The 25,713-nt window shown below is 36.7% G+C and overlaps 1 protein-coding gene across 1 annotated transcript in view; it reads right to left on the bottom strand.

The window, feature by feature from the left end:
* ksr2 (kinase suppressor of ras 2) overlaps positions 1-25,713 on the bottom strand; it is a 181,771-nt gene that overhangs the window by 105,013 nt on the left and 51,045 nt on the right. Inside the window, exons 4-5 of the mRNA XM_038293576.1 lie at positions 11,062-11,097; positions 8,383-8,884 (exon numbers count right to left, since the gene is read on the bottom strand). Of these exons, the coding sequence (XP_038149504.1) occupies positions 8,383-8,884; positions 11,062-11,097 (538 nt within the window). The remainder of the gene's footprint in view (positions 1-8,382; positions 8,885-11,061; positions 11,098-25,713) is intronic.

The raw sequence follows: 25,713 nt of genomic DNA, 5'->3' as shown, positions 1-25,713 counted from the left end.
TAACTATACGATATTGCCATTCCTTCTGAAGGAAGGCAAGACACAGAGGCAGGGGGAAAACAAAAACGCCCACTTTACAGAGCGATCTTGGCGTTACGTGCCTAGTGGGACTGTGACAGACTGAAAACTCACTTGGCCTTTTCCACAAATGCATGTTACTACTCATTACCATAGACAATGAGGTTTATTCATTGACACTTCAGCCTAAATGGTCTCTCCACTTTGAAAAGGTCATAAAGAGAGCCAGACAGAGATGAAAAAATAAAGAGCATTAAAAAGAGGCCAAGAGGGTAAAGCATAATCAAAATACAATTTTCATTGCACACCTAGATATTGTGGTCAGAGTGGTGTTTGGAAACTGGCATAATCTAAAAGTTTTAATAAGTAAATGATCATGTTTTCATGACCAGAGTACAGAGAGGCACTCAGGTGCAGAATGAAAAGTAAAAGGATTGGATGATAACAAAATAAAAACTGTCAAGTGTTTATGGGAAGAGGCATGAAAATGACAAAAGAGCAGAGGAATGGAGCTGAACACTGAGAGCACTGGCAAGGAAACAAAGCGACGAGTTGAGTATATAATGCTGAGACATGAATGACAGGTAAACCCTATGAGCTAATCAGGGGGGGAATGAGATGCAGCTGAGGTGAAGGGAAGGGTGAGCAATCAGATGAGATGGGGAGCAGTTGTTGCAGGAGAAAAGAGCAGAGCAAAACCACAAACAGGCCTAAGGAGAAATCTAACAGGAATCTAAATATACATGAAAACAAGGAAGGGTGTAAATAATGCATCGGCAAAACTAAGAGAAATAAATAAAGGAAGATTCAGAAAACTATCATAGGAATAGGAGACACTTCTTCCTCTAATACCAGTTTTATTGTTGCTCATAGCAGATGCTGCATAACTTTCTAACTTTTATGTGCTTTTTTTTTAAACACAAAGTGCAAACACTTTACTTTGCATGGGGATAGACAATAAATCTGTTTACTAATTTAAACAGTTTAATGTTACTATGGTTTTTATTGTGTTTGTTTCTGTGGCCAATGTTCTAAAAAAAATTGAGTTTTCTTTGTAATTAAATTAAAGTAAATACTTTGATTCAAATTATTCTTTGTTTTTTTTCTATTTTAAAGTGTGAAGAATGCATGATAGGTGGAGTCAAGAAAACATCAAAACACCATTAATATACACTCACCGGCCACTTTATTAGGTACCCCATGCTAGTAACGGGTTGGACCCCCTTTTGCCTTCAGAACTGCCTCAATTCTTCGTGGCATAGATTCAACAAGGTGCTGGAAGAATTCCTCAGGGAGTTTGGTCCATATTGACATGATGGCATCACACAGTGGCCACAGATTTGTCGGCTGCACATCCATGATGCAAATCTCCCGTTCCACCACATCCCAAAGACTCTCTATTGGATTGAGATCTGGTGACTGTGGAGGCCATTTGAGTACAGTGAACTCATTGTCATGTTCAAGAAACCAGTCTGAGATGATTCCAGCCTTATGACATGGCGCATTATCCTGCTGAAAGTAGCCAACAGAAGTTGGGTACATTGTGGTCATAAAGGGATGGACATGGTCAGCAACAATACTCAGGTAGGCTGTGGCATTGCAACAATGCTCAATTGGTACCAAGGGGCCCAAAGAGTGCCAAGAAAATATTCCCCACACCATGACACCACCACCACCAGCCTGAACCGTTGATACAAGGCAGGATGGATCCATGCTTTCATGTTGTAGACGCCAAATTCTGACCCTACCATCCGAATGTCACAGCAGAAATCGAGACTCATCAGACCAGGCAACGTTTTTCCAATCTTCTATTGTCCAATTTCAAAGAGCTTGTGCAAATTGTAGCCTCAGTTTCCTTTTCTTAGCTGAAAGGAGTGGCACCCGGTGTGGTCTTCTGCTGCTGTAGCCGATCTGCCTCAAAGTTCGACGTTCTGTGCGTGCAGAGATGCTCTTCCGCCCACCTTGGTTGTAACGGGTGGTTATTTGAGTCACTGTTGCCCTTCTATCAGCTCGAACCAGTCTGGCCATTCTCCTCTGACCTCTGGCATCAACAAGGCATTTCCGCCCACAGAACTGCCGCTCACTGGATGTTTTTTCTTTTTCGGACCATTCTCTGTAAACCCTAGAGACGGTTGTGCGTGGAAATCCCAGTAGATCAGCAGTTTCTGAAAATACTCAGACCAGCCCTTCTGGCACCAACAATCATGCCACGTTCAAAGTCACTCAAATCACCTTTCTTCCCCATACTGATGCTCGGTTTGAACTGCAGGAGATTGTCTTGACCATGTCTACATGCCTAAATGCACTGAGTTGCCGCTGTGTGATTGGCTGCTTAGAAATTAAGTGTTAACGAGCCGTTGGACAGATGTACCTAATAAAGTGGCCGGTGAGTGTATCTTTATTTTGAGTAGGCAGCTAAGGAGCAGATGCTACTCCTGCATTTTGTAAAATTTGTGGCATTGTTGATTGCTTATAGTAAATTTGTATGTGGTCTGTCACCATCTTCTGTTATGTAAGTTCCCTATGTAATTGCTCCTGTGCAAACAATTTTTAAAATGGTTGGAGCTTCTTTAGTGCTTTTGTAATGCCTGTGACATTGAAAAAAACTTTTCATTAGCCAGCTTCATAAAACAACATAAGAGCTACATCCTTCGTCAGAGAGACAAACATATTTGTTGTCCACATTTTGAATATGTTCTGATGTGAAACCATAATTACAATCAATGATTCATTGATAGTTTACCTAGTTTAAAGCTATGTGTACCAAGCACACCTGTCCACAGAATCTATTTCTTCCATTTAAACCTTTTTAATCACCATGGAGAACAGCTGTCAATTGTGTTAGAGACAATATAGTAGATGAGGATGAAACAAAAGCCTAAAAAAATCTTTGAAAGTAAGTGGAAATTGTTGAGTGGCAAATTCATCCTTTATGTAGCATTCATTAAGATTAGCCAATAAAAATCATGGAAGGTGGTTATAATTGATCTAATGGCATTTTGAACGATAAAACCACTGATGAACGCACAACAGACTGAAATATTTTACCCTATTCTTATAGGAAACATATAAAACCAATAAACAATGAATCAACAAATGAGGAGTAGGGGGTGTTGCAGTAAGATAAAAACAAAAATTAGCTTTTTGGTTTCATCTCAACTAATCATCTATAGAGGAGTGAAATTTCTGAGTAGGAACAATTAGTCAGTCCAGTAAGGGTGGGCATACACTGTACAATTTTTGGCCCTACTCGTGAGGATTTTGTTTGAATTGAGTTTCCGCCCATAGTGTGTTGTGTAGTATACAGGTGGTGACGAGGAGCATTTAGCCTCTCACAACCATCTCCTAATCGGGAATCATATGGTCAGATGAAAGTCAAACATGTCAGCCCTCCTTAGTTGAATTGAACTGTATCCTCCTATTGAAGCAAAGCTATGAACCGATTTACCTCGACCTTACATCTTGTGCATGTGCAAACTAGGTGAGTTTGAGCAGTCCCATCTCACTATGAGGAGTCCAATGTGTGTTTTTGGTCATAGGGTATGAGCAGTCGGATCACATCAGAGCATTGGGTCTATGATCTTTTAAACCCTCAGGTTTTGTCGTACAGTTTGAGCTGTAGCTAAGAGCAATGAATGACCATATCGTACAGGCTAAAATAGACCGGACCAATACAAGAGTCGGTCCTATGATGCAACAGTGCTTTTCAGTAACCATAACAGTCAAGATTGCAGCTGCTACAACTAAGTGATGTTTTAATGATGCCATTATTATATCCTAAAAGAGCTGAATATATCTTAAAAATGTCATCTGACCAAAATATTTAAGATGTTTATAAAATTATATATATAAGACAGCGTTTACATTTTCATAACCTCCTTGAAGTATTGTTCATAACCATATACATGATGCAACTTCACTAAGGCAACCACAAAACAAAATTAATTGTGCCTTCTGGTTCATTTTACACCTGCGATTTGATTTACAGCCTGTTATTAGATCAACAAGATGGCTCGTTTTTTGTTTTTATACATGCAAACCTCTCCAAGATTAGGAGTTTTTTTAAAGATAGGGGCCTATATCCTCCCTCTACTCAATAAAATTAAACAGAATTGTTCTTTGTAAGTTTTAAAATGTATTGTACAGAATTAACTGCAGAGGCAAAATAAGTTTTCATCACTGTATGCTTAATACAGCAGAGATAACAAAATTAAGTAACCCAATAGACAGCATGTTAATAATTTTGAAACTACTCATTATTTTTATCTTTATGTGATACATAATTTGCATTACTGTTGAAAAAAAACAAGGAACATGAGTATCCCATTTGAAAAGCTGCAATCATCTTTAATTGTTCTCACTAAGTACTGTTTTAATTTTAATTGAGCATCTTTGTGACAATATCTGCTAATCTTTCAATTACAACCTCATTTAATTTTCTATAAAGCCTTCTGCTCTATCACTTATGAAGCTGACAGCACTCAAAAATTGCCCTACGAACACAGCAGGAGATGGCAAATGTGGAGAGTTGAAAGAAAGAGAGAGAGGAGCATTCAGAGAGAAAAACAAAACTATGTTTGTCAGGAGACAAAGAAGTGAATTAACTCAAACAAAACTGAATAAATTTAAATTTGTGCTCGACAGGTGGTGGAAAACAAACCAGACTTTCTAATTCCAACATAAAATAAAGTTTTCCTCTCTTCTGTGTTATGACTTTCAGAATTGGCAGCTATTTTATCTCAGAATGAAACTTTCTTGGGTTCAATAACACAGAATACATTATTGTATTCTGTGTTACCGGGGTGCGAGGTGAAGGGTGGGAAAGCTGATACCTTTTTGTGGTTCGCCGGAACCAGAAAGGAAAACAGATTACCTCAGAGACAAACAAATTAATCCAGAAATCACGAAGCTAAAACGCTGAAGAGAAGGGGTCTGACAACCGGACCACCGCATTTGTCTAAGCTTTGCGAACTAAAACAGAAATCATAGACAAAAAAAGGCCAAAACTGATGTCTGTAGAGTGGATGCAAAAATTAAAGGCCAGTTAATTAAAGAGAAACATGAGTAATATGTAAATAAAGATGCTCGTAAACAAAACCATGGAGATATTGCCAAGTAAAAAAACTTAAATAAGGACCATTAATGGTGTATAAACAGATTTTCATGTCATCTTTTAATGCCTTCACATTCAGATGAAAAAGTAAATAAACTAAAAACGAGACACAAATGTCATTATGTTTAAGTATTACTGAATCAGTCCAACATTGTTATATATAGTAAGTTCTAAATTTCTTACATGAATTTGTCTAAATTATTTCCTTGAACAACTCAAACAAACAAAATATCCCCCACTTTCCTTTTAAACGCCCTCTTTCTAATAAAACCAGATACTTACTGTACATACACAGTATGTCGGAACTGGGTTTAAATAGGCTTGAAAAATTTATGGTCTGAAATATGTATCAGTGAGGACAAAAAAAATATTTCCTCTTGAGAATGTAAAAAACATATTATTATTTGGTAGTTTAATCTTTTTACTGTTTTACCTTGGTCAAGCATTTTAGATATTCTGGCCTCATGCCTTTCCAGACACTGGGATGGAGGCTTTGTGTTGTCCATCCTAAACATATGAATCAAATATTAAGGCTTGCTTAGTATCACTATCCATTTGCAAACCCTGCTTCTCTTATATTTTAACTTCCTGGAGGATTTTTGTAAATGTTGCTTCACATTAACAACATACACATTAACATATTGCTCCTTTAATAATGACGCCATTTATTTAGTAAATTCCACCACTCTCAGCGTCTTTTGGGCTTTATTTTGAAATAATATCCACAGGGGGAACCCATTTAAATCAGGTGAATCGACTTATTAAAAAGTACATTTCTCCACCGTGAGATCGATAAAGTCAATCAATCAATTATCAGAAGCTAGCAATGCTGTTACCTGGACATCAGGATAGCTGCCTCTTATCAATTGTCAAGATTTGGATAAGGTTTATTGTACCAAAAGCAGAGGCAGGTAAGCAGAGGGGAATTTCGTGTGGATTTAATGATGATATAACTGAGAACAGAAGCAGGTTATCCAAAAATCCAAAAAGAAAACAAAGCCCAAATTAACATGATACCAGGAGTCCAAAAATCAAAACAACAAAACGAGTCAAGACGAACCAGAAACCATGAAGACATCAGGGGGATCACAATCACAAGGAGGAAGGTTCAGAGAGACGGAGTTGGAGGAAGTTTGACAAGGACCCAGCAAAGAAGAACTAAACAGAGAGGGTATTTAAGGGAGACTGAGACAAAGAGAGGACTAACAAGCAGATTGGGAACAGGTGTGCACAGAGCAGAACAGAAAAGGTGCTAGGGAAAAAGGAGAACACAAGAAGGCAGCAGAGGGCAACAAATAAAAACCTAGAAAATTGAACACAACTAGAAAACACAAGAAAATAAGAATTAAACCACTAAGACTATAAAACACAGAGCAAAGTAAAACTGAAAACTCAAAAGAAAAACATAATAGAGCTAGGACTGAAACAGTAACTAAGAATTAACCAGAGAACACAGCAAAATAAAAATAAAACCACTAAAACCAGAAAACAAGGAGTAAAGCAAAACTGAACACTAAAAAGAAAGTATAACAGAACCAAGACTAAGACAGTAACTGAGAAAAAACAAAGAACATGACAAAATAAGAATTAAACCATAAAAAACTAGAATGCAAGGAAGCAAAGCAAAACTGAGCATCCAAAAGAAAAACATAACAGAACCAGAACTCTAACATCAAAAAGTTAATTTAATTAGCGTTTGAATTCTTAATTAATCAATATTGTCACCAGTGCCTCAAAACTTTGGAACATACTTGTGTGTTTTTAAGAAGAAAGGGAGAAAAACAGGCCGCTATTGGTTTCGTAGTGACATTTACCTGTTAGTGGAGAATGCCAAGTGATTTTTTTTCCACCCACAAAAACATATGTTAAGCAGCTCTGCACATTCACAAGTGGAATATTATGCAGTAATAATGAGATATTAGACCAAATCTCATTAAGACAAGGGAGAAAGATGTCTCTCAGGGTCAGGGGGTAATACATACGATGGTGCCCTGGTCACAGTGCCAAGCAATTAAGCCCAAGGAAATGAGGACAGAAGGAGTGGTGTGAGCTTATTAGAATCCAGATTCCATAAGGTGACTACAGGATGTAGAAAATCTAAAATGAGGATGTTCAAATATTATTTTCCTTATCTTAATTTGATAGCTCTCTAGAAAAGTATTTGTTTTTGTATGAAAATAACCAAGCATTCCTCTTGATGATGCCTTTGAATTAAAAAGTGAAAAAACAGATGCCAGCTTTGCAATGAGGCCAGTTCTTTTCACATTCAGATAGAAATCAAATGAGTTTCTCATGCCAGAAGTGAAAAACCAATGCGACGCTTGCCAGCAACAATCTCCAACCAATTATGATAAATTACCAGGGATAGTTGGCTATCAGAGAAGCCAGCAGATCTGCCCTTTTGCAATAAGATGCAACATTTCCAGGCACACACAGGCCATTGATTAGAGAGGCGCAACATGCCGCCTGCACTCTATCAGCGCGCAGGGACCGGTAATCAATTCTCTAATGACGTTTGAGCCTATTCACAGAAGCTATGATACACTGGTTGCAGATGCACATACACACTGAGGGCCATGGACAAATGTCAGTAAAGCCATATGAACAACCAGGTATAACACAAATATAGTCTAGGTGGCCATCGAAAAATGTGCGACACTCTGAAACGCGAACCCACAAACTAAAGCAGGGGATGACACTTTGTCATCTACGGTAATGGCATTATCAAAATGAGTGTAGCTCTCCTGAGGCAGACTCTGGTTCCTGATTACCCACTAGTAGTGGACCGTGTTTATGGTCAAATTTGATCAGCATAGCAACAGACATAGGGGTGGTGAGGCAGGAACTAAGCCCCTTATCTCTACCAACAGCCCAGAGCTCCTTTATGGCTGATCATATCCTCCTAAGAATTAATCTGATTGAGGTCAGTTTAAAGATTATGTTCTGGTCACGATGCCAAAAGAAAAGTTTAAGTTCAATTCCTGTTTCGACAAACTTGGATCAGATCTTTGATTTATAAATTATAAATATATATTTTGTTATCTTTTTTTTTTATCCAAGTGATTACTGATACCTTGAAACATTTTGTTTAAGACACCAGATTGAAAAAAGCAAAATAAGAATTCTTCATAAGGATTGGGCCAAATAGCAATGACAAAATCTTTAACACAATAAATAAATCTCATAGAAAATTTGCATTTTATTTCTCAAATCTCTAACTTATCATAATCAACAGCAGAGCAAAAACTTACTTTGGCGTCTGTGAGTCATCCAATCGGTTCCCCAGCTGGAATTCATGGGATTTGCTCCGATGCAGTGCAGTGAAGCCAGGCAGGAGATAGATAAGCTTGCGGCTTGGTGGTGGTGGTGTTCCAGGGGCCTTAACTTTGTTCCTTCGTCTCATTGGGGGAGTGCCTGGTGGAGTCATTGTGTTGACCACCAAAGGAGTCCGAGGAGGTGTGTGGCCAAAATGCCTCTGACGAGGCGACGGTGGAAGGGAACGGTGACCATAGTCAAAGGAAGGGAAGAGTCCTGTGGCTGGGTTGTCAACAGTAAGTCGATCAGTGTAGAAAGGGGGCGCCAGGGCTTGTGGACTGTGGCACATGTGCTGGTTGTACTTGGACTGAACTTTGGGACTTTGGGAAAGCTGAAAACGAATCCACTGGCTGGCCTCTGGCTGGCAAACTGGAGTGTTTTCCTTTCCAGATTCAGAGGTGGGCCACTGAATAGACCAGTCCTGTTTTGCCTGACTCCCTGTTAAACGTAGAGAGATAGCAAAACATGTAGTTGTGAATGTAAATTTTATATTTGAAGGCAGTAGATGTACATTGCCATGCAAAGTTATTCTAATCAGTTTATCTTTTTTTCATTTTTTCTAATTATAACTAAATGTAGTTTTTCATTTGGAAAAAGGAACAGCATAAGAATGGGTAACTGGAGTGAAATTTTTAAATCTGTTTTGGTCTTATGTGATGGTCTTATTTTGCTTTATGTCATGTATATATTCATCTAAATAATTCTGAATTTTATTGATCGTACTGATTTAATAAATACACTGCCAAAAAACATGAAGGGAACACGAAAACAACAGAATATAACTTCAATCAGATCAACCTTCTGTGAAATCAAACTTCCAATTAGGACACAACACTGATTAACAATCAATTTCACATGCTGTTGTGCAAATGGAATAGGAAACGTGTGGAAATTATTGACAATAAGCAAGTAAGATTTAATAAAGGAGTGATGTTGCAGGTGGGGACCAAAGACTACTTCTCTGTACCTGTGCTTTCTGTATGATGTTTTTGGTCAATTCTGAAATTTGGTGGTGCTTTCACACTCATAACAGCATGAGAAGAACTCTACAACCCACACAAGTTGCTCAGGTAGTATAGCTCATCCAGGATGGCACATCAATGTAAGTTGTGGCAAGACGGTTTGCTGCATCTGTCAGCTAAAAAACGTGACAGAAGTGACAGAGTCTTGAGGCACCATGGAGAGTGATCTGCTGCCTGCAATATCATTCAGCATAACCAGTTTGACAGAGTGTCAGTAATGGTGTGGGGTGGCATTTCTTTAGAGGGCCACACAGCCCTCCATGTGCTTGCCAAAGGCAGCATCACTGCCATTAGGTACTGAGATGAGATCTTCAAACCCCTTGTGAGACCATATGCTGGTGCTGTTGACCCTGGGTTCATTTTAATGCAGGAAATTGCTAGACATCATGTGGCTGGAGTGTGTCAGCAGTTTCTGCAAAATAAAGGCCTTGAAGCTATGGACTGGCCCCCCGTCCATTCCGCAAACCCGAATCCGATTGAGCACATCTGGGACATCATGTCTTTATCCATCCATTAACGTCACATTGTACAACAGACTGTCCAGGAGTTGATTGATGCTTTAGTCCAGGTCTTGTCAGAGATCCCTAAGGACACCATCCACCACCTCATCAGGAGCATTTCCAGGTATTGTTGGAAGGTCAGACAGGCACATGGAGGCCTCATTTTGACCTGCTTTAATGACATTACATCAAAGTTGAATCAGCCTGTAGTGTATTTTTCCACTTTAATTAAAAAAATTTATTTGGGGGGGAGGGGGCTGAATAATTTTGCACACTTAATTTTTCATATTGTTCTTGGTTAAAAAAGTTTGAAATATCCAATAAATTTCGTTCCACTTCATGATTGTGTCCCACTTGTTGATTCTTCACAAAGAATTTTATATTTTCATGTTTGAAGCCTGAAATGTTGCAAAAGGACAAAAAGGGGGGCAGATATTTTCACATGGCACTTTATAAAATATTATTTTGATCAGATGTTACTTTTTAATAACATACAATTACAATATGTGAAAATAAATAAAGGACATTTTGGTAATCCTAGGTAAGGATGTTTATCGAAAGGTCAAACAGTGTCATAACAAAAGTAAAATACTTTAAACATAACTTGAGTGAACATCATTGCACATAAACATACAATGAGCTTCAATGAGATACAATCTAAACTGGTGTTAAACTTTGGTTAAATGCAGAAGAAACTAAAGCATTGGTTTGGAATGTCTCTTGATGGGAGCAGAAAAAGCAATATTTCTGAGCAGCCCAGGCAGCAGGTGGAGGATATGGAGCAAGCGACATGTTTGGTTACCGGAGGGTTAACTTTTAAGATGGAGTATTTAGTTTTCAGATGTTATAATAGTAAAGAATCTGTATTGAACTATTTTAATGCAGAGTCTATTTAGCACAAATGGATGAAGTGATAAAATGGGTTACAATAGTGCAGAAAATCAGAGCAGGGTTAATCTGCATGAGTCACAGCACAGAGAGACTATAATTGAAACTCACATTTCACTTAAAAAAAATAATGAAAAGAAGTAAAAGACTTAAAAGTGGACAGCCAAAATGAGTGTTTTTTTGAGCTTAAGTGACAATACATTACCTCCGTTAGTGTGCAACTTATCCTCCTCAAGTTGTTCTTCAGAAAGAAACAAAAAAAAAGAATGTGTTTACTGGTCTGGAAGGAAAGCAACGACAATACTACTTTTGTTATTTGAGCACTTATGCTTAGCCAAACATTCTTTTTTATAAAAATAGTTTCATGTAATTAAAAAATATCCTAGGAACATCTAATCAGATGCAGAAGTTTATGCATGATTGACTTTTTGCTAAACTGGCCTCCTCTAAAAACTGCCTCTGACCTTCCAGCCACTATTAATGCAAATTTCTGTGAGCAAGTTTAAACTTTAAATGTTTTTTCGTGTCATTATTTCTGCTCCCACAGCATTGTCTCTAAGGAAATGTAAACAAAACTTCAAACATATTTTCTGTACCAACAGATGAACCACTGAAAATATCTGCAGCAAAATATTCCCACATGAGTTAAAAAACTGGGGGTAAATATGCCACCAGCCTTTTTTGTTCTTTAATGTTATAAAGATGAGTTTAAGACAAGCGATGAACTTTGAGAGAGAGGGAAATAAAACATAAAAAAGTCCTATTTTCTTTTCCCATTAATAGTTTTAAATAAGCGGTGCACACTGTATACGTGCAGCATAATTTTATATGCTATACTAGTTCCTCCAGAAAAACAATACATAGCCAAGTTATTTATATATTTAAAAATTTTTATTTGTTTTAGATAAAAAAAGACTAATCTAGTTGAAACACATGCAATGGTACTTAATCTATAATTACTTTATTTGAAAATAATTAATATATTTCCATTTAGTAAAAAGGGACTATTCTAAGATGCAAACATCCTGCATTCAGTAAAGCCTAACTGTATGCAAACAACATACATCATCTCAAAATACTGAGATATATTTTAAACCCATTATCAGTGAAAATGAAAAAAGTACAAGTGGAAAGTTTTATTTATCTCGATGACAACTCTTATCAGCAAACCTGTCGATGGTCTAGTTGTCATGGAAACCTGTTGCACTACATGGTGCACATCACCTGCATGTATCTCCCTCATTCTTACTTTTTTTTGTTACATAGGTCTTTTTCTGATCACGCTTTTAAAAAGAAGTCATACTATTACCAACAAGCATCTTTGTGAGTCTGCATGTAAAAACACAAATGTAACCAATTTTCAACAACCAATCAGTTTAAAGTAGTACATCATGCTACTGTAACTAATATATTTACCATTAAGATAAATTAGTCTAAAACTCCTGACCAAGGTGCTTTTTGCCAGTCTTTCCTCACTGACCACAGCTTGTATTTAAACCCCATTATCACCTTTGAGAAATATAGAGAAGAAGTAATGAGGGCCCCAAAAGAGTGCTTGTCCTCAGATATAGGGAGAATGTGGCATCTTTATCAGCAAAAATCTACCCGTCGCAGAGAAATAAAAGTTCAACTTAATGCCACATGAACTTTATTCAATTCCAATAAAAAAAGTTCACACAACTAATGCTGACATCACAGATGGAGGCCGCGGGAAGATGATTACATGTGGGCTGGTTGAAAGGTGTTTAATGACTGGCGTTAGAGGTGGTAATTAGTGTAGTGCCTTTCATAAATTAAGTTGTTTCTGGGAATGTTGACCGATCACCTTTGATTTGAGTTATGAGCTTCCCTTTGGTAATTATAGTCTTGCATGAGGCTGCCTCTTTCCTGATACTTCTGACAGTTCTTGTTAGATGATACCCAGAAGAAAATTCTCTGCAAGAGAGGCAGACAGCTTGACTCTACCTCATGAAACGGTTGCCTCACATAATGAGTCAATTCATGGAGAACATTAGTATCTTAGCAACTGCCTCAGGAAAATACTGTCAGGGCTTTCAAATTTATTCTGTCACATAGTTTCACCTGAGCAAAGGACTGTGGCTATCTAAAACAGTTTGATAATAAATGAGATGAAGAAGGCATACCAAGCACAACCCCTTTGAGAACTGAAATCCAACTTGTTTGCCTGGAGCTTGTTAGTCATTGTCGCAAGTACATTTTAGAAGTTTCATCTTTGCAAAGCTTTGATCTTAAAACTGAATATCTTACTTTCAAATTTACCAGAACCTTAGGAGGCTGACTTTTATTATAACAGGGCATAATATTCAGTAAAACATTTGAATAAAGTTTTTTATTCATGTATTTCAAATGAACATTATAAAATGAAAAGAAATAACAGCTCAAATCCCCCATTTATTTAATAATGCCTGTTATCAGTACACAATTTAGATTACTCTAACATGTTCATAAAATTTTTCAATGATATCTGCTTCTTCTGAAAAAAAGTTTTTCTTTTATTTCCTTTTAGGGTTGAGTATTTTATTGTGTTTGTTAGTTTTCAATTTCAAAATGCCTTGATGTAAAGATGTTTGTGAATTGAAAACTGAGGAAATGTGGTATGCTTTAAAACATAAAACAGGCAGCAGGGCCAGTAGCTTGTAAAATTTTTAGTCAATTTGCAGGACAGAGCTAGGCCACCGTTTTTTGTCAATTATCCTGCCTAATAATAACACGAAGAATTATGTACAGCAGCAACTATACACAGCATGTTGGTTAGATCAGGGGTTTTTTTTCAACCCTGGTCCTTAAGATGCACTATCCTTAACATTTTAACATTTCTTAGCACACCTGATTTCATTTACTGCCTTGTTAATGCCTTATGAATAAGCTTTGTTTTAGCAGACAAACGTTGACATGCAGGGAATTGTGCCTCAAAATTACCGGGTTGGATTGCTAGTGGGTATACAGTATTGTTTATTAAGTTGATATGCTGTGTTCAAAAAATATTTTTAAGGGGTTTTTGGTTAAATGCAAAATGAATGACTACTGTATATACCCTACAATTACAGTCTCTTATCTGCTGTTCCTATTATTTTAACAAATCAAGTAAATAGAAATATTACTCACTTAATATATTATAAACGAAACTGATATGTAGTAGGAATGCACCGAAAATTCGTCAACCAAAGATTTTCTGCCAGAAATTTTCCGTCAATAGACATTTAACACAGAAACAACATGGCTGAAACTTGTGATAACGCGCCAATCAGCAAATCCAACACGGGATAAAAAGGATCACAAGCAAACAACACAGCCAGTACACAAAGACATTGTCGAGCGAGCAAAGAAAAGGACTGAAACAAGATAGCACAGGGGGCAGAGCAGAGTTTTTCAGAGTTGAGCAGGCAGATTTTGAGTGAGGATGTGTCGGTTTAAACATTGAACCTCAATGCACACTCAGGTTAGTGGCAAAAATTTAAGCCATTCCGTCTGTGGTGGACATGTTTGAATAGGCATGAAGGTTTCCCAGCGATTCAGCCAAGGTAATGAGCATAAAGAAAAAACGTCAGTGGTATCTAAATATTTTTATAATTTCATAAATTATCTATTGAAATGCATTGATTTTAGTTTGGTTTAGCACACATCATAGCCAAAAATCCTAAGAATAGATAGACCCTGGGTCATGGGGTTAGAGGAGTACCAAAAGAGTGGCCATCTTGGGTCAAACTACGCTGCAGTCAGAGGCAATACTCATCAAATGGGGCAAATTATACTTTATGAATGTGAACATTCAACCAATTTCCAGATAAACTGGCTGACTGAGAACATATACATTTTAGGGGCTAAATGGGATCAGTTGATTGATTTAAGTGATATTCTAATTCATATATAATTTTGATTTTGTATTGACAGTTTGCAAACTTCTAGAGCTACCTCTTAGGATGCCAGGCTTTTGTTCCACCTATGGCTGTACAAAAAAAAAAAAAAAAAAATACAAAGCACTAATACAATGATTGAATGTATATATCTCATCCAGTTTGACTTCCGTTTAAATCATTGTTGTTTAAATGTGTAATCTAACTGAAAGGTCATTATAAAATTTGTTTCGGTGTTCCAAGGAGTTGTGACATGTAAGTGCTTATTGTAATATTATCGTTTTCTTGTCTTACATGTGATGGAAATTAGATTTGTGGTGCCTCCTACTCACTCTGCTACTATTCATTCTGACCCAAGATGGCCACTCTACAGACAAGTCAGCCTAGCTATCTGTAATGGGTAATGTACGTATTACTGTTTGGGGCCAAAAATGCAGAGGTTTTAATATTTTCCAAAATAAATTTCTGTGTTTTGGTTTTTCGGTCTTGGTTTCCTCATTGTTGTTTTTTGTGTCAGCCAAAAACTTTCATTTTGGTCCATCCCTAATATGTGGCTCCAGTTACTTGATAAATTTTAATGTTATTGGGGTTTGAACAGGTGAGACTGAACCCTGTTCTTCAAGATTCCCTGTTCTGTATATTTTTAGGTTTCTCCTTGCTGCTGTACACCTGACTTATATAGATAAGTGAATTATCAGGCTTCTGCAGCTCTTAATGACATATATGATCCTAGTTACTGTATTACTGATAAAAAAAAAAAAAAAATCCACAACAAAAAGAACATATTTGGGCAGAAACTGCACATATGCTGAATGCTGATGGGGATTTTTTTAATATGTCATATTAAATTAAGCTTTAATTTCTGCATGTTTTGCTCCTATGAATTTAATAATAATATAGCGTATGCTCTCCTCAAGCTCTGAGGAAGTCTGAGCAGAGCAGGACGGGAGGAATAGCGAAGACTGTAGGCTTTGCTTTGAGCAGGCAGTCTGGAGCTGAGCGGTCACGGAGGATGTGTGATTTTGGGGTGAGGAAGTCTACAAACATTTGATTCAGGTGTGCTGGATACACCTAAAACATGCACAGCAGGGGGATTTGTGGATCAAGGGTTCAGAACTACTATATTAGACTAGCTGACCTTGGCTAAATCGCAGTAGTCTCAGATTTTTTTTGTCATTAAGGTTCTGCATCCTGCAGCTTTCACATCCAGCCGCGCTTTAACCCGTCTGAAGGAAATATGAGCTCATTGTCAAGCTTTAGTGCAACATTAGTCCTCGATTCAATGTTTCTCGGCTTCAACACAGCTGATTCAGGTGACTGAATGTCAGCAAAAGCCTGTTAATCATTACTCTATTTGACAATGAGGATTTTTAAGACCACTGTTTTAACATTATGCTCATGCTCATTGTCGGGTTAAATGTCACTTCCACTCTCAGGAAAGGTTTTTACTCACAAAACCACATTGAACATGTTGACTGTTACGTGTTCTGAAGTATGTTTTCAGTGGACAAACGCTTCTGTTTAAATCTTATGTTATCAGAGTACTTTTGTGTATTAGAAATTCTTAATGAAGAACTACTAAAGGACACATTTAAATGAAGTTGATTTTTCAGAAAGACATGCTTTGCATGGAAAATTGCCTAAAATAATCTTTAGTCAAAACTACAGACTGTTTTGGATTGCTGCTTCTAAATAAAGATAACCCTATCTACCCTTTACTTTATACAAAGGGTTCTTAACTATAGACAATGAGAGCTACCTTCCACCATTCCATAGTGACAACAGCAGAGAGGATCTTCGGGGCTCCTCTTCCCTCCCTTAAAGACATTTCATCCCAGCGCTGAGTCCTGGGCCCGTAACATCATTGATGACCCCTCAAACCCCCACCATAGACTGTTCTCCCTGCTGCCCTCTGGGAAGAGGTTTTGCAGAATCTGCTGCAGTCCAGCAGATTCTGCCACAGCTTTTCCCCCCTCTGCCATCATATTGCTGAACTATTAAAAAACTCTAAATCAAGTCACGGATTCTGCATCACACTATTTACAATTTTTTGTACAGTATATACCTATCTTGAAATGCTCTGAACTTCAATATCATAATTTTTTTGTACCATGTTTTTTTCACGGACTGTTTACGTTTGATCACCGGTATACTTTATGGAAACGAAATGTTCGTTTCACTGCTAAGCTGCTGGTCATTTAGTCTGAAAGCTGTACAAAACGAAATTTAATTTTGCATACACTCTGTGTATACAATACAACTTCTAAGTCTAAGTCTAAACTTCAGAATAAATCCCTGCTACAACATACAGTACCTGAGTGATCCTCTGCATGCCATTCTGCTCTGCAGAGGGTACTTATTAGATTGTGGGGTTATGGAGAAGGGACACATTGAGGAGTGATTTGGGAACTTCTGATTTATGCCCTTCTTGCCTTTGGCTGCATCATATCTTGTGTTATGGTTGTTAAATCGTGTCCCATCTCTTTCACTTTAAGGACCTGGCACGTTACAAAGAGTTGTCTCGTCTTTATTTACCCTACACACAACATTCACTAACATACACACCCATTCAGTATGTTCAGTCTAATAATTGTACGCCCTAATTAACCAAAATTAATTGCCATTTTATGAATTAAGGATCTCATTACTCACAGAAAGTAAGTTTTAAATTGTCAATTTGATGCTTTAACTAAAAACATTTTTTTTCATCCTTATTTGGTAACCATAATTACCTCCAACAAGAAGGTTATGTTAGTTGAGATTGTGTGTTTTCTTGGTTTTTCTCTTCTTCTATGTACAGGATAACTTGGAAAATTTATGTATGGATTGAAATACATTTTTTTTTTTTTTTTTTGCCAAAGGTGGACCTCAGTCTAAGGAACAATCCTTTCAATTTTGGTGATGATCCACATCATAATCCAGATTCAGAATTTTTTTTAAATAATTATTTAACATTATTTTGTGGAACAAGCAGTTCCCCCTCTAAACCAAGAAGTGACAGCAGTGACCACTGTTAGCTTCACACTCAAAGGAGTCCAGGGGTCCGTTTCAAAAAGCAGGTTTACTGAAAACTTTAAGTTATCTAAACCAAAAATCAGGGAAACTCAGAGTTTTGCATTTCACAAAGAGAGTTTATCCAACCTCTGTTTGTGTCTGGTACCATGGTAACATTATCCCCAAAGCTAACCTGGTCAGGAGCAGGTTTTGCTCAGTAAACACAGTTTCCTCTGTCTCCACTCTGCTTTTATTTCCTGATTTAGTCAGGATATTATTGCCATAGGTTTGTACATACAATAAAATAAGAAAAAAATCATTCACTGGCTCCGTTAGACACATGAGGGTTTTAAAAACAAACATTTCTTGTCCTTTTCATGTCATGGGGATTGGGGAGTGTTGGCCTAGTGGGTTATACTGTAGCAGTGCGCTGGTGCTCTGAGAAGGTTACAAGTACCCGGTTTGATCCCCACAGCCTCCATTCTGGGTTCCTGAGCAAAACCCTCAACCTGCCATTGTGTGGCAGTGGGTACATTGCTCCCCTAGGGGATGGGTCAAAATGCAGAGAATGAATTTCCCCATTGTGGGACAATAAAGGGATTTACATTTATAATAATCAGCATTATTTCACAGATAATTAAATACTTACAGGGATAGGATTCTACAACTCAGTTGACAGGATATGAGATGCATTTGTTGCTGGGTTGCTTAATATGAGTGATATGCATTTGTGTTTTTTTTTTTTATTATTATTATTATTTTACAGTTCATGAAGAAGTAATTAAGTAATTTTCAAATTACGCATAAATAGAATAATTAATTCCACATGGAAAAGGGAATTACATTAGGTTTGTGATTAGGATTCACTCAGTGATAACAACCTACTGAGGCTACTGGCAATTCTATGGAACTGAAAACAACTAATAACGACCATTTATTGCAACGATAACACAGGAAGCCGCTTAGTATTTACTGTGTAATGAAAGACAGAATCAAAATGAGGAGGAACCCCAAGTGAGCTCATCTTCATCTACTGAAATATTATTTCACCTAAATAGATATATTGATTCACTACGATACAAGCAATAAACTATTTTTCAATATGCATTTCCGAAAAAAACATTTTGCCTTGTCAAAAAGACCATTTCAAACAAAATGACATTCTTCACATCTAAAATAAACATTCTGATGCCCAAAAATGAATTTCAAATCTCCATATTCCTATTGTTACTGGTCATCATTTGTATTATTTTTTTTCACATGTATTTCAGATATCATAAATACATATTAAGTTGAGCTTATAAATTTCAAAATGGCCTCTTAAAATCTGTAAATATTTCTAGATCTATAAAACTTAATTCTTACTAGTACAATTTTGTTTGTTTGCTTTTTTTGTTTGCTTTTTTTTGCTTCCTGAAATTCAGTTTGTGCTGCAAACATCTGTTAAGTTCTGACTAGAAATGTGATTTGGATCAGGAAGAATCCCATTTTAGTAATCTACAAATGGAACAACAGAGAGGAGAGAGCTTTTAAAAAAAGATGACCATATATAAACGTACATATTAACACACAAAGCAGTCTTCTCCTTTGCCATATTCCTCTCCTTTTCTGTTGTAGCACTGTTGCTCTTTCTTTTAAGTACATTCTCCATTAATTTGTTTAATTTCTGCACGTCATCATAGTGATTCTTTGAATTGGGTCAGTGCTGATAATGGCTTTTCAAACTTGTTACCCAGGTGTTTAACTCTGAGTGGACATACTCAGCATTAATTAAACTAACTCACAGCAGCTTTAATTCAACTGAAAACGTAGAGTTTCCAACCTTAGGCTGGATCAATTTAGAGTTGAGGATTTGAGTTTGTTAAACCTGCTTATTGAAAGAGACCCCAGAAATGTTGTACTGAAGACAAAAACACAGTAAAGGTGAGCCCTGCCTTGCTCAAAGTCTATATCTGCTGATCAAACAAAAAAAGACCCTAACCCTAACGGAGGCTCCAGAAACAAGCTGTGGCTTATTTATAAATTTATGAAAGGATTCTAAGAAAATTTTCACCAAAGGTACACCTTATGCAAAGGAACAATTCATTTTAATTTGGTAGTGATCCAGATCGTGTGCAAGTTAGCTTTATATGTAAGTCAAAATATGGGTAAAATTTTGCTGCTTGACGGAGATTTGCCAGTCTAAGAGAGCTTTTCCAGTCTAACTTTTCTTTTCTTTCATCTAACCTGAACCAAGATGATGCTCATATAATTTTTGGCTCCAAATGATGCACCTGAACCATTCCTAAATGCTTCTTTATTGCTCTTCGGTCATTAATTAAAACTGCAAGTCCCTTTGTCATGAACGGTACTAATTCAACTTGCACAAAGGCATTGAGAAAAGCTGATAACAGCCTCATAATTGGACTAATTACCTCCAGATATGTTGCTTCTTTTGGCTAAATGGCAGTGAAATGCCACAGTGACTGGTCCTTCTTGCTGCCATTGTAAACAGGATTTAGTGAAAAGGGCAAGGGCTGTGTTCAATAAATTTAGCATCCCTTTTTAATCGCCACTTTTGAGTGAATTGGTTTGTTGAACCTGTTTGCAGTTTAATCAGTGGGACTCAAAAGTTAGACCTTGCTAATTAGCTAGCAGTCAATATGGACCACCTGGATTTTCAGTAAGAGAATTGTTCACTGTTCTTTTAGTCCTTTTTTATTTTCTATTCCATCCCGGCTTTTTCTTCTCTGATATGCATTATCCTTATACAATGTTGTCATCTGCTATTTCTTGCCTCAATTTTTGTCCCATCATTCCACATCTTACTGCCACTTACATTACCTCCTTTCATGCATGCTCTGTTCCTCTGCATATATCTTTTTTTTTTTTTTTTTTTTTTTTTGCGTGATGGCATTTGAAGCTAATTAGGTGTTTATATGCATACAGAGCTGTCAAGAAGCCAGACTCGAGGACATTACCTTTAACTGCCAAAGATTACAGAGAAAACCCACAGAAGAGAGCTGCGATGGTAAGAAGTGATCCACACTGTAACCCTGAACAACACAAAGGACTAAAATTGCAGCAGCTATATGTGTAAATGTTTGACTGAGAGTATTTCTGTTGTCTCCAGGGGTAGACTTGATAATGTGTACATAATGCGGCACAGAGGACTGGACGACTGCCTTAAAATGACTCATCCTTATTGCAGCTCCAATCTCCAGAGCTATTAGTGAAATTCTCTGTTTATTTGAATTAGTTTCCTTCTACTTTTATTACACTAACAAACATCGTATATTCAACTATTTTTGCTTTTTTTCCCTAGCAGATACACTATACATCGACCACTATATCCTGCCAGTTTTTATACGATTCATATGAATCATATTCTTAAGAAAGACATGTAGAGAAAAAAAAAATCAGCATTATTCTGTAAATCCTGCTCATTTTTTTTTTGTTCCCAGCGCCTGATGTGCCCATACATCAGCATTAAAAATAGCATATCTTTTAAATGCTTCCTCTACCCCCTAGCTAATATTGTCCAAATTCTGCATGCATGGATGGGGTTGTTTCATTTCATTTTAATTCCTGCTGAAAGACAGGGACTTGTAAATCTCGGTACCATGCACATATGTGCACACACAGATGTGCAAATGCTGCAGTGGCTGGGCGCTCTGACACATCCTCCTTTCTCCATTTGGGTAAGAATACATGACCACCGCAGCGAGCAATGTATTTTTCTCAACCGAAAAGTGTCTCTAGCAGCTCTGAGTGGTGGCTTTGCCGTTGCGCATTCACACATTTCATGTAGAGCCCACCCTGTTAGAGAGCCCATTAGTAGCAGAGTTGGAGAGCAAGAAGAAAGAAAGAGAAAACTGAAGACACAAATGAAAGGGAAGGTAGTAAAAGCAAACAATATAAAAAAGGGACACATTCAGAAGAATAAAACGAAAGCTTACAGCTCCAAAATAAACTTCTGGTGTCAGTGAGACAAGTAATCAAAGATGGGCTTTGTATGTTGAAAATAAACCATTCCTGAAGCTTTTTATTTGTAATATATCAAATTTTCCAATAATAATGCAATAGAAAAAATGTAAAATATCTCCATAAACCCAGGTAATAAAAATGAAAAGACCAAAAGTATTCATTATAAAATTATAATTATATATTGTTTTCATCTGAATTTATGCTGAAAGACTTGAAAATTACATCAAGCTCCAAACTTAGAGGCAGCTTTGGTAAAAATCCATTCAAATCAACTTAATAAATATGTTTTATTCCAGGAACATAAAAAACACACCTAATAACATCTGGCCTTCCATTTAATAAAATTTTCTACATGTGTTTAACACACTGTGTTTCACCAAAAAAGAAAAGTAATTTTATAATGGATATCTGCATATCTTCCTGATGTACCATTTGCATAGAAACTATATGCTGCATAATGCTGCAAAGCCCTGCTCTTTATTTGGCTCTGTATTATAGGTAATTTAATCATGAATTAAGGGTACCTATTTTTAGGACCCTGTAAGTACAACACAATAAAAATCATACTTTTCTACAATGTTTAAAACTACTTTCAGTAAGAAGAGAAGAAATTGGTTTTCCCATCATTGAAAATTAGAAATATGACTATCCTACTTTCCTGTTTTAGATCCATTAGAGATATAGTGGAGGATGTTCTTTTTCCGGGTGGATCATCAAAATAAGTTGTCCTCCTAATTGTGAATCATTGTGGTGATATGTTTACATAAGGCCATCCTACATGCTCGTCCGTAGATAGCTATCTTTTTCTGCGCATGTGCACTTTCAGGTGTACATGTGTGGTGAGCTACGGTTTTGTAATTTGAATATATATTGAAAATCTTCTTTTAGAAAGAGAGCTTGTATGAGCGATGCAAACAGCCATTTTTAAACGGAGCGTGCACGAGGAAAAATGGACTAGTGTACCCTCTCACCCGCGTTTACTAGGCGTTCTCAGGAGGGTTGTGCATGTGCATTTTCTTTAAAAGCGGAGGGGGCGGGTCTTTTCAAAACTTAGGGAAAACTCTCCACTATACCTTTAAGATTACCAAAATAATTTCTGTTCAAATTCTGAATAACCTTTTCTTGATAAAGCAAGGATTCTCCAAGTTTTTCTCAGTACTGAGCAGATTTTACACCAAAACAAGTTCATATATGGAACACAGAATCTCCTTCCCATAATGAATAGATCTACTGAACTTTACATTTTACAACAACTGTTTGAGCAAATGATAGTTGAAAATTGAATTTTAGTGCACCTTGTATTATAACCACAAAAGACTGAGACATATGTGATAAAGTTATGGTTTCATCTTCTTGGCTTTTCCAGATAGTTTAAACAAATGATAATCTTTGTGGTTAAACTCAATGGTAATGGTATTTTTTTGAGATATACCAAAATATGTAATAGGTTCAAATAAAATCTTCCAAGTGCAAAATAATAAAAAAAAGACAGAAATACTTTTGCTATTTATCTTTAACATTTTCAGCTAAGAATTTTGTCTTATAACTTTTATTTAGCTTTACCTTCTACTTCTCTAGTAAAGTAGAAAAGGACACAAAACGCAAGGTTTGTGGCAACTCCTCATAATGGGAAAGCTTATTTAAACATGACTATTTCTATGGTCAAGAGCAATAATTAAAAACTTTTCAGGCATTTACCAAGTAAAGCTGGACAGGAATCCAAATTTGTCTTGCCATCATGCACAATTAGCAGGATGATAAAACACACTTAGGAATATACAGTGACTCATAACCAGATATTTGCAGCCGCAATTAATGCTTAATTTATTTATTTTCAGGATTTTAATAAATCTTTACTTTGGTTTCACATCATTTTGAAGGGCGTCCTGGATTTTAGTTTAATAACATCAGATTTGGAAGTGTTTTTAAGAACAGCTCAAAGATATAATTACAGCTTCCCGTGTCCTAGTGTGATTAGAGTAAAATAACTATACTCAGTTAAATGTAGCTCTGTTTTCTGCTGTTTTTCTTCTGTTTAAAACATCTCTCTGAGCATAATTATTTTTTTTGTTTTAGGGTAGATAATAAAGGATTTAAATCAAAAATCCAAGCAAGAGATGCTATCAGAAGAGACAGCTCAAAGTTAGCGGGGAAGACCAGAACCGCTCCACTGACATCAAAGTGTTTCAGTTACAAAGTGCAAACTACTCAATATATTATTGTCCCTGCTAGACGATAAAGCTTCTTATGAGAAGGGAAAATGGAAACATGCGTGGGCTCACTTTCAACCCATCTTAAATATGATCCTTAGTTTTTATCATTCATCCTCAGCATTGTGAGCATGATGCACTCTATGTAAAATTAAAAATTAAAATCTAGTAATCCTAAATCTGAGAGCAAGAGAAAGAATTTCCATCTTCACGTTATTCCCTCCTATATCACAGCACATTGTAAGTGTTTCCTTTTGTTTTCGGGTGTAGGCAGAGAAACTACATCTATTGTTGGAAGGATTTAGTTTATTTATCTTCTTACAAACATTTGAACACTCACTCATTATGTGTGCTATATCCTCTCTGAATTACAACTGTGCTATGACGGATGCAAAAAAGTCCTTATTTGTTTTACAGATAAACTTTAACTCTTAGACAAGCAGAGTAACATTTTTAGAAACGGAACAAATAAAGGGTTTGGCAAAGGGGAAATACTTCTTACTACGTTATGAAATTTTAGGACAAGTAGAATCATCTCACTCCTTCACCTTTTTTAGACGTTCTCAATGGCTTAGAAATTTTTTTTCTCTCCATGTAAAGGTTAAAGAAAGTTGGATCAACTGCACAGACTTGACCAGTTTTCCTACTTCAGGAATCTAGCTGAGAACTAACAGCCACATGTAGTGTTGTTTATTAAAGTATTTACAGGTATGTTATACCTCCTTTCTTAAAATACTCTTCACATTTTGGTATTGGTGAAGAGAAGAGAAGAGAAGAGAAGAGAAGAGAAGAGAAGAGAAGAGAAGAGAAGAGAAGAGAAGAGAAGAGAAGAGAAGAGAAGTTATTCAATCCACAGACCCAGTCCAGTTTTTCTGATACTCTACTGCCCCCTTCTGGTTGCTATTTGTTATTGCAAAACTTTATGACTCACAATATATGGTCTCTTAAAGCCATCTGGTGGAGAGCAGAAGTAATACACCTTTCACTAATGTATTGCAAGTGGGGAGTTGTCCAATATTTGAATATCTCTACAGTTTATAACTTAAAGCTACTATATGTCTATAAGAAATGGCCAGATATAATGAATGTTGAAAGCACCATTATTATAAAAGTTTTTGCAGTGTTACTGTAGAGCTGCATATTTTAGAGCACACATTTTGACTATTGATCAAAAGGCTTCAAACAATGCTATGTTCAGACCACATGTGATAGGAGCAGCAAAAAAGTTATGCTGCTTCATTTTTGATGCTTGTACACAGGAACAACGTGCTTCAGGAGCGTCAAAGATGCGCGTCCATTTAAGTGTGTACATGGCCATCTGATGCTTCTGCTGCCCCTGCATTCAATGGCAGAGAGTGGCTTTAATATATTTGCTGTTATAAGTGGATTAAAAGTAGATTTAAAATATTTTTAAATGAGAAAGTGCTCCTCAGAACTTCATCTGTGCCGTCAGTTCATCAAGATCACGATCATGCCCTCAAATATCATTTCGTTGTTGGACCAGAACAAAAAAAACCTTTTATTTCGACATTTAAGTTAATTTAGGCATTAATAAACTGTTTCAGTGGAGTAATCATAGCTCTCTGCATCAGCAGTGCTGTGTCTGTCTCCCTCCCAGCTCCCAGATCAGCTTCTCTGATTGGTTGACGTGGCACATCGAGCAGCAAAAATAAAATTTTTCCAACTCCAGCATCTGCTTCTTGTGTAGTGTATCACGTGTGGTCTGAACGTAGCATTATATGCTGAGATATCAATTAATCTTCTACTGTATTTAAATATTTGTTAACCATTTCTAACATATTATTTATTTTT

The sequence above is a fragment of the Cyprinodon tularosa genome, unplaced genomic scaffold (assembly GCF_016077235.1).
Source record: "Cyprinodon tularosa strain WSP-4 unplaced genomic scaffold, ASM1607723v1 ctg109, whole genome shotgun sequence".
NCBI classification, from domain to species: domain Eukaryota; kingdom Metazoa; phylum Chordata; class Actinopteri; order Cyprinodontiformes; family Cyprinodontidae; genus Cyprinodon; species Cyprinodon tularosa.
The sequence above is the reverse complement of the archived record's forward strand: the minus strand, read 5'-3'. Positions and strand labels throughout refer to the sequence as shown.